The sequence below is a fragment of the Lichtheimia ornata genome (assembly GCF_029851405.1).
Source record: "Lichtheimia ornata isolate CBS 291.66 chromosome Unknown scaffold00011, whole genome shotgun sequence".
In the NCBI taxonomy this organism is placed as follows: domain Eukaryota; kingdom Fungi; phylum Mucoromycota; class Mucoromycetes; order Mucorales; family Lichtheimiaceae; genus Lichtheimia; species Lichtheimia ornata.
The window spans coordinates 95,462-105,092 of record NW_026695331.1 but is presented as its reverse complement, the minus strand read 5'-3'; the positions used below and the strand labels follow the sequence as shown (position 1 = coordinate 105,092).

General features: G+C 43.1%; 3 protein-coding genes across 3 annotated transcripts; 1 reads left to right on the top strand and 2 right to left on the bottom strand.

The window, feature by feature from the left end:
* Window positions 1-148: 148 nt before the first annotated feature.
* O0I10_003377 (uncharacterized protein) lies at window positions 149-1,722 on the bottom strand (the record flags this gene model as incomplete). The annotated part of the gene is made up of 4 exons (XM_058483448.1): window positions 149-631; window positions 693-780; window positions 841-1,319; window positions 1,381-1,722. The coding sequence occupies 4 exons, from the start codon at window positions 1,720-1,722 to the stop codon at window positions 149-151; spliced, it is 1,392 nt and encodes a 463-aa protein (XP_058345647.1).
* A 2,856-nt stretch (window positions 1,723-4,578) lies between these two features.
* Window positions 4,579-8,360, top strand: O0I10_003376 (uncharacterized protein; the record flags this gene model as incomplete). Its single annotated transcript, XM_058483447.1, has 11 exons — window positions 4,579-4,731; window positions 4,795-5,160; window positions 5,220-5,546; window positions 5,619-5,678; window positions 5,737-5,880; window positions 5,946-7,056; window positions 7,118-7,273; window positions 7,332-7,627; window positions 7,693-7,967; window positions 8,038-8,134; window positions 8,196-8,360. 11 exons carry the CDS (start codon window positions 4,579-4,581, stop codon window positions 8,358-8,360), a joined length of 3,150 nt encoding a protein of 1,049 aa, XP_058345646.1.
* Window positions 8,361-8,524: 164 nt separating this feature from the next.
* O0I10_003375 (uncharacterized protein) lies at window positions 8,525-9,077 on the bottom strand (the record flags this gene model as incomplete). The annotated part of the gene is made up of 2 exons (XM_058483446.1): window positions 8,525-8,651; window positions 8,737-9,077. 2 exons carry the CDS (start codon window positions 9,075-9,077, stop codon window positions 8,525-8,527), a joined length of 468 nt encoding a protein of 155 aa, XP_058345645.1.
* Between the last annotated feature and the right edge of the window lie 554 nt (window positions 9,078-9,631).

The window sequence follows — 9,631 nt, the reverse complement described above, 5'->3', positions numbered from 1 at the left end:
TACTTGCTTGTGCAACACATCTTGACAGCCGCATCATACAGATTATTATCGTTTTCAAATATGCAGGTATTATTGACATCATGTTATTGTACAAAAAAGTAGATGAATAAGAGAAGCAATGGGAATGTATGCAATCAATCAATGCTATCTATGGAAGAGCAGCCGCCGGGGCTGGTGTTGTTGTCTCGACAGGATCGCTTCCACCCCAAAACATACCATAGAGTGATTTGTACCATGATTTGGATTGCTTACCCTGTTCTTGCCCTTCATTCATATCGTTGGAAGCATTTTGTTGGACTTGGTTTTCAAATATGTATTCTTTGGGATGACCATTGACTTGGAGGGCTTGTTGATAAAGTTCGACGGCTTCATCCATATGCTGTCGCATGTATGCAATTCGTTCTTCGCTTGGTGGATGAGTAGATCCAAACCATGAATCAAGCAACTGAGACAAGAATTCCTGCACGCCCAAATCGAGGTTTTCAAACGACTTTTTCGGCTCGGATGGCACAACGGTGGTATTTGTCTTGATGTCCTTCTTGTCTAGGTTGGCCATGTGCTCCCAAACTTCGATGGCAATTGTTGGATCATAACCTGCTTTGGCAAGAAGCTTCAAGCCCACTAAATCCGCCTACGACATAAAACATCTTGAGTCACTCTACATTGTTATTCCTTTATCTCCCAATCATTACCTCTTTTTCCAGTACTCGATTGTAGGTCGTTTGTGTTTCCATTGTAATAAAAGTTGAAATGACTTCATTGATCTTTTGGTTGATATATCTACATCCACCATTGTTAACCAACAACAAAGGAAAAAAAGCACCTTGTTTTTGTACTTACGGTCCAAGCCATTCCGTTGCAATCCAAAACACGCCACGTGTCATATCTCCAAGCATAAACATGAGCGAGGCCATACCATGTTGTTCCACAAAATGCCGTTGAATAGAGTGTGCTATTTCATGCGAGAGAATCACGGCCATGCGATTGGTATCATATCCCATGTAATGGACCATCAAATCATAGACCAGGATCCGTTCACCAGCGCACATTGCATTCAACGTCGAAGCATCACACACCACATCCACATCAAACTTTTTCTTTTGTTCGGGGTCGTATTGTCGTACCGGGTCTCGGACGTCGTCAATGGCAACGGCGGAGATGTTGTCGACAATGGTTTGCAGCCATTGTACATATTCATTGTCACGTGGTGCCACCAAACCAAACTGAGAGTCGACAATCTGATCCACTTCCATTTGTACACGCTCAAGTTCCTCCGCTTCGGTCAAAAAGATCAACCGTAATCGACCTGTATTCGGTGCCTTTTCAACTATAGATGAATATCGCACACTCTTTTTGCAAATCATGCCTCATTTTTCGTACCTGATCAAGACCCACGAGAACCAACAAGGAAAGTCCAATCACGGGAATACCGGCAAGGAACTTCATGTAGGTGCGAGTCTTTTGATTATATAATGTATGCGGTAATAAGGTCAAGGACGTCTTGGAGGAGAATGATACAAGGCTAACAAGTTTGCCGGTCTTCAACGCTGAGATAATCATGGCTGGAAGAGGAATGAGTGGGCTTTGTTGTGGACGAGTTGTATGAAAAGGTCGTCGTAATGAAGCTGGTTTGAGAAGCTGTTGTTTGAATGGCGCAGGGCGTACCCATGGTCGTTGTTGTTGTAATACTCGTTGCGATCTTAAAAGGTGTCTCAGTGACATGGTAAAAGGAACGAATGTTGACGATGCAAGACGGTGGAATTGAGCCAAGAAAACGAAGGTTGAAAACAAGTGAAAGAAGGGGAACACATAACTACGGCTTCCCCGGGGTATCTTTGCTTTTGGTGCAGCCCGAAAATATGTTGGCTTGTGCACCACCCGATTATCTCCAATGTATCTCCCCCACACAACACGCAACAAGCTATATCAAAAGATCTATCTAAATGATGGAATAAAGTAATCATGGTTGACCTTTCTACTCCCCCAAAGTGATATATGCAAGTTTAATATGTATCCTTGGATAAATTACTGTTATTGAACAAAACATGGCTGAGGATGACTTGTACCGCAACCACCTACTTATCGACATCGGAGGGTGTCTGTATCATGGCAGCTATAAGATTATTACTAGCTATAGCCTGTCATTATTAGCGCGGCTATGGTGCCATTGCTGATTGCCGTCAAACGGGGCCTGCATGTGTCTGTATGTCGTTGTTCCTGGTGACTGATTTCAAGGTCAGCAGCCAACCTGTATACTCAGCTAGTTCATCCAATCCCTTATCTCTCTTGCACCTTGGTTTTTTGCCAAGTCAATACAACATACACTGAAAGCTGTTATCTTTATATTACTCGATGAAGGCTCGATCGACTTCACTTTCTGAAACGTTCACTCTCACAAACATCTTTCGATAACACCTTGTTTCGTGGAATTCGAGTACAGCAAATGATAGCCGATGGATGATGGATATTGCCACGTTGCTTACGTACCTTGGATTCTGATTTACGCATAGGCAACTAATCACGCCAAAGCTCTTTGTGAAGATGCCGCCATCAACTTGTCAGCTCATTACCATTCCTTACAAGAAGCATTGTATCGTCTTTCCTCCTTTTTGTAACTACATACTGAAATAACCAAACCCCATCATGCAGCTATAAATGTGTCGCATCCATTTTACTTCCACGCAGCGCTTTTTTCCATTGGGTTGTACTTGGATTATTCCTGACACTCCTTCAAAATTGGATGAGAGTACCATAGTGAATGCTCTTATTTTGTGATCTATTCCCGTAGTCATACTTGTATAGTCTTTAGCGTTTCATTGTTAGCGTCACACTTTCATTGTCACTATTGCCATTGTGATTTAGGGACCTTTTAATAAGATAAAACGTAATCATCTCGCTGGATGAACCACATACTCACATTCCTTTTGAGGTTGCTACAGTACCACTCGAGATGCATCTGCAATATGGATTAGGTGGAAAAATTTACTACAGCCCGCATGGTGGTGTATGTAACGGCGTCCATCCAACAACACTGCTGCCATCACGTCAAGGTTGCAGAGACACATCTTGTGTAAGGTATCAAAGAATGTACAACATGCATGACGACAAGTTTCCTTTCGTGTCACTCGCATCACCAAAAGCCTTATCAGGAAACTGTGGATCGAAAGGGAGCAAATTATCCTGTTGTGCAACAGTTTTGAATGTTTGATATATGGTACATGCGCCGCAATGGACAAAGAGAGAGGGTAAATGAATGACGACGCAGCACACTTGAGGCTTTGTCACTCACACATTAAGTTTCTTATTCATCTTTGCATGATACGAATTTCCATTTTGCGTGTCGAGGATATGTATCACCTTTGGCAGGAGGGCCTCTTTTAGCGCGATCAACCCTCTTTGGCCTACAAGCAAAACATGTCATTCGTGAAAGATTACAAGTACAAAAGAATTTATAGATGCTTGTCAAAAAGGAGGAAAAGAGCACTTTTCAAGTTTAAAGATCCCATTGTTGCCCTTCACAATAAATAAATGGCATCCTTTGTGTAAGAAAAATCGGCATTGTGGGACGAAGGGAAGGTCTTAGCCCGATCATCTTGCCTTTATTGCTCTTTGTCAATGGCACATAATAGCTGAATAGTGGGATCACCAAAATCCAATAACAACCATCCTCCGTGATACAGGTAGTTGAACGCCTGTGACACCCTATGTTACATATGGATCGCATCATACTCACATCAGTAAAGTCCCATTTTTATTGTTTACTAGCACCTGACTTCCGGGCATCGTCGATACACAACTCAGCATGATGATGCAGGATTCAATTTCCTTGGGAAAAGGGGAGACCCCATCATCTCATGCATCCTTTGCTGAGTCCAATTAAACAACAATCCCATCACTTGGTATAGTAGTATGTATATAAAACGACAATGGATCATCATTTGATCTACAACAACAACAACTTACAGGCATATGGCATGATAGGAGGATCTTCTTTAACAGGTCAAGTGATCCCTTTACCTTTCAATTAATATCACCATCATAAGAGTGAATGCATGAATCAAGGTGGGTAGTAGTAGTATTGGAGTGGTGGACGAGGGATCTCGTCCTACATTAACAATGGTCCAGCCCACAGCGAGTACTTTAAAAACAAAAATACTTGGCTAAGCGATCGCTTGGGCTGAGCATATTGTTTTTCCTATACAGTAGTGCACGTGCTGCGGATACTTGAAAAAGGCTTCCCCACATCCCTTATCTTGCCTTGCATGGTTCATTGTGTGATCTTGAAATGTAAATGCAAAGGCAATGAATGCACAGGTGCGGAAATGGGTGTCCGCATAGTATTGCGAATCGACTCCTTGGATGTTTCCCAAAAGTTGATGGTGTTGGTGGGACGTGTAACCCTTGGCGGTTGATGCACTGTCTGTGAAAAGTGTGTGTTATATGTGTGGCGCCGCAGGGTCACACAACTCTATTTGGTAACCCAAAAAACTCCATGATAGCAAGCCCTTGTTGGTCCCTTTTCTTTTGTTTCCTTCTTTCTCCTCACACACACATCCACGCACACAGCACATTTCATTGATGACTCAAAACTATGAGCATCGACCAAGCTTGGTCCATTCTTTATATCAAGATTTGGATATGATGATCAATGAATTCAGTAACAGCAGTAGCAGTGCCGCCGCCGACGACGACCCTGGCTTCTACCTCTACCCACCCGAGTCGCAGCAGGAAGTAAGCTCTCTTCACCCACCCCCCACCCGATTCTCAACATTGGACATTAACAATGGAGCAAAGCACTCTCACCATTTAGCTGCACGTCCTGACAACAATGAAAGCAGCGATGACAATGACACGGTGCGTGCGGTTTGTTCAACACCTTCTCTTCAGAATGCAACCTCCACCAACACCACAGCCACAACAAGACTACCACCTTCTCCTCCACATGAAAAAGAACACCATGATCCTGTTGAACGACTACCGAGTCAACGATCCACGAATAGTGATGTGCCCACCATACAAGGACTCGAATCCAGCAACAACTTTGCACTCTTTTCCACTCTTGCCAACGAGTTTGTGCGTCATGTCCAAGAACTCAACAACACCCGCCGCCTTTATTGCTCTGATGAATATCCTCTTTGCTTTACAGGCGAGGAAGCAATGGTAATGTAGTATTGTGGGTATAAGGGATCATCACTCTAATCATCATTGTGCAATAATAGCGGATCATGAAAGAAATTGTCCCATTTGACTTGAAGGATGGTCAATACAAGGAGGTTGCGAGATCATTGATGCACACTTCACCACCACTCATTACACCAACAAGCTATGCTGAAAAGTCTTTGAGGAAGAACAAGCTCTATACGGATGCATCCGAGATTTACACAGTGATTGGATTGGATGAGGATGAAGGACAATATCCACACGGCGTCTATACCCCGTTTTCCTCGTGTTATTCTCAGACGTGTACTGCTGGGTCTATTGGATGTTATTCATTGTCTTGTCCCAACCGCGTAAAGCGTACAGCGTCGATTGAATCTGACACACAAGTAAGTTTTCTATTATCTGGTGGATGCAAATTATAGCTAACAAAGCTCTTGGCGTTTTCTTTTAATAAACAGCGACCTGTTCAAAGAACCAAGTCAGCTACGTCGTCGTCCGTTGCCTCTTCACATGATACGGTATGTACGACATGTTTACGTATACATCATTTATGCTAAACCCAATATATCATTATAGGCGTTTTCAAAGGCATGGCAAGCAAGTGTCCCCGCAGCTATTATCAAAGACACTCCCAAGAAGGAGATTCAACGACAAGAAGCCATCTATGAGTTGATTTACACCGAAGACAATTACGTGCGTGATCTTTGCTTGCTGGACGAGGTAATAATCCAATACCATTTTCAAAGGTGTCGTTTTCTTGTTATTAACATGATGGAAAAAATTAGATATATGCACGCACTCTTCGATCCGCCCAATGTATTGATGAGGGACGTCGCGACGCCTTTTGTGATAATGTCTTCAGCAATTACCAAGAACTATTGGTGATGCACAAGAACCTCTTTCGTGAATTACACGACTACCAAACGCTGTGTCAAGTGCGGTCAAAAGGTGGATTTGTGGATCGAATTGGCAACATCATGCTTCGCTACGTGGACCGTTTCATGAAAGCATATACCCGTTATGGTCCGCATGTTCCAGTCGCTGAGTATTTGATCAAACGAGAGACGAGCAACAATATCCTATTTCAGAACTTTGTACGCGAACGTGAGAAACAGGCCGAGTGTCGCAAGTTACCCTTTCGTCACTTTTTGATCACGCCTCTCAGTCGCCTTCAGCGTTATCCATTGTTGATTAAGGCCATTCTTGAAAAGACACCTGAGAATCATCCCGATCGACATGATCTCATTCGATGCGACGAGATTATCAGGAGCGTTTGTACACGAACGGATGATTTGACAAAGGAGACACGCATGAAATTGGCAATTTACGAAGTCGATGACAATTTGCAGTTCAAATCGGGGACACCTTTTGTGGATCTAAGGTTAAGAGAAAAGGGCCGTCAATTATTACACTCGGGTGTCGTTAAGCGTCGTATCTACATGGAAGACAAAGAGCATCACTTGTACCTGTTTGATCACTTGTTACTCATCACCAAACCAAGAGACAACATTCACTATGTTTGGAGACGCCCTATCCCACTCGAGCTGCTCACCGTACGTGAGAATGCCAATGGTGTATCCAACACAAGTCACCGCTCAACATGGTCTTCATCCTACCATTCCACCGCACCTCTAAGTCCACCCGTTACAACGCCACCCACATCATCCACGCTCATCATTCGACACCTTGGTAATAAGGAAGGCGATTATGTATTCCACGTACCAGATGCCCAAACCCGAAATGAGTGGAAGACAAAGATCATGGATGCAAAGGCAGCATTTGAGGAGGCACACCCTGAGCGCAAGGTGTTCAATATCAAGACTTTGAGCGATACAACCTTTACAACAGCAAGTGGCCCTGCTAGCAATGGAAAGGTGACATGCAGCGCTGCATTCGGTAAGTAAATGGCATGGTATGAAAAAATAGCAGCCATCTTATTGACATTATGCGTTTCTAGTGGGAGCACGTGGACAGCAAATGGTGGCCATTGGCACTGAACAAGGAGTATGGATGGGTGCAGAGGGCAGCTCCAATTTGACCAAAGTATTGAACACTGCCAGTGTGACTCAATTGGCAGTCCTACAAGATTATCACATCTTTCTCGTGTTGGCAGGTATGTGTGTGCACACAGCAATTCCCATCATCATCTTATGCTAAACTTTTCCCAATAGACAAGGTGTTGATGGCATACCCACTTGATGCATTGGATCCAACTTCAACGACGTCATCACTAAAATCTCGACAAAAGTTACCATCCTATCAACTAGCCAAAAGCGTCTCTTTCTTCCAAGCTGGAGTATGCGATCGTCGAGTCATTGTGGTGGTCAAAAAGAAAAAGGGTGTCGACAGCGTGTTTACGGCATTGGAACCTGTATGCGGTGATTTGAGAGATTCACGCAATAGCAAATACCTGAATACCAAAACGGGATTATTGAGCAGGGCGCCATCTTGGTTCAAATCATACAGGGTAAGTCCTACCACGGCTATGTGGTTGTTACAATGATCACTGACGTCTTTATTTGCGCTATGTAGGACTTTTATATTGGCGCTGAATCATCGGCAATACACATCCTGAACAAACGACTTGCCATTGTATGCGAACGAGGATTTGAGATCATTAGCTTGGATACGCTGAGGAACCATCCACTGCCAGAATTAGACGATCCGGATTTCCAATTTGTGCAAAAGCGTCAAGATCAACTGATACCCCTTGGCATGTTCCGATGTCAAAGCAATTATCTCCTCTGCTACAATGAATTTGCTTTCCTCGTTGATATGAAGGGCAGGTATATTCATGGTCAACCAAGGTAAGATGCCAGTAATGACATGATGATGGATAAAGGGATGGTATAGCTAATGGGGATCAATTGTATGTAGAATCGAATGGCATGGCACACCACGTTCTGTTGCATTCTGCTATCCTTACGTGATTGGATTTGATCCTAACTTTATTGAAGTACGACATGCGGAAACAGTAAGTGGTATAAAGGAAGTCTAGTGGTGCAATACAATGCTTATTTCTATGATGTTTGTAGAGCGAATTGATCCAAGTTCTTGAAGGAGCGGATATGCGAATCTTATACAGCAAATCGGGCATTGGAGCTTCTTCAACGGTGATCCATGGTTGCATGACACATTCCTTTAAACCTGACTATCATTACGTCTTCTCATTGACACCTGCTTTCCAATCCTCTGCATAACACATTCATTTATACATATTGCATAATCCTATAGCTTTATTTCGCAATCTCATTTCGTAATTATTCTATGTTATTCACGCACATACAACACACAACATATATATATATACGCATATGCATAATTACTGGCTTAGTGATTAAACACTCTCCAAGAAAAAAGTTTACTACATACCTCGATTCACGTGTTTTTGAAATGTCATTCCATCCGTCATTGTCGCAGTCTTGTTGATTTGTCGATGTTGATCACGGCTAACCAAACTTTCAAGGATTTCACCAGATCCACGAACCAACCTACATAAAAGGGGAGGTGGTGTTTACATGATCAGCTCATCACCATCATATACATAGATAAGCTATCCCCTTATCCCCATCCCACCGCATTCTGCCAGTCTCTGGATCGTATTCATGTCGGATAACGGATCGTTGCTTTTCATAATCCTCCTTGGTTTGTGGTATCATAGGTGCACGTTGTTTTCCACCACTGTGCGTTTTGGATACTGTAGTAGAAGCGTCGTCATGTTTCTTTTCCTCTTTTTTGTTGTATAGCTTGGCAAGCCGTTTAAGTTCCTCCAGGTCATTGGCTGACGAAGTGGACGATTTGGACTCGTGTCGAGAGTGATGGCGCTTATGCTTCTTTTCAGAATGACGATGGCGCTTCCTTTCCGAGTGGTGATCCTCATGCTTTCGTTTCTTGTGGCGGTGGTGATGTTCCCCCATGGTGAGAATAATAGAAGTTGGCGGAATAAGAAGAGAGGCCATTGTTGTATTTCATTGCTTTGTTATCATCACCATCCCAGTCCCCGTACACCCTCTCCCGCCGTATAGTAATAAAATAGCTACGTTGCAACGAAAAGAGGGATGTTAGTTGTACAATCGAGACATAATGAATCAATCAAACTCTTCCTCTTCCTTTATCACGGCATTCACAAATGGACGCAGTATACTTCTACAATCCTGCATTTGCCAATACCATACATCTATCTATAGTATAATCAACCAAGTACCCACACACGACAAGAGGTCCATCTCAGGAAGAGGGAAGGTCTTATTGAGACTTATAAATGGTTGGCAACGCAATCCTTTAATCAACATCATGTACAAGAGATAGATTGAAGAAGGGTACAATGAATTGCTCCAATGGAAGAGATACATCGATGTGGGAAGTTTAATCCTTTGGGTGTGCATTGTGTAAAGGTGGATGGATGGATGTAAAGTGGTCCTTATAAGTGGTAACGACTTATCCTATACAACATGCGAGTTGAATGATGATA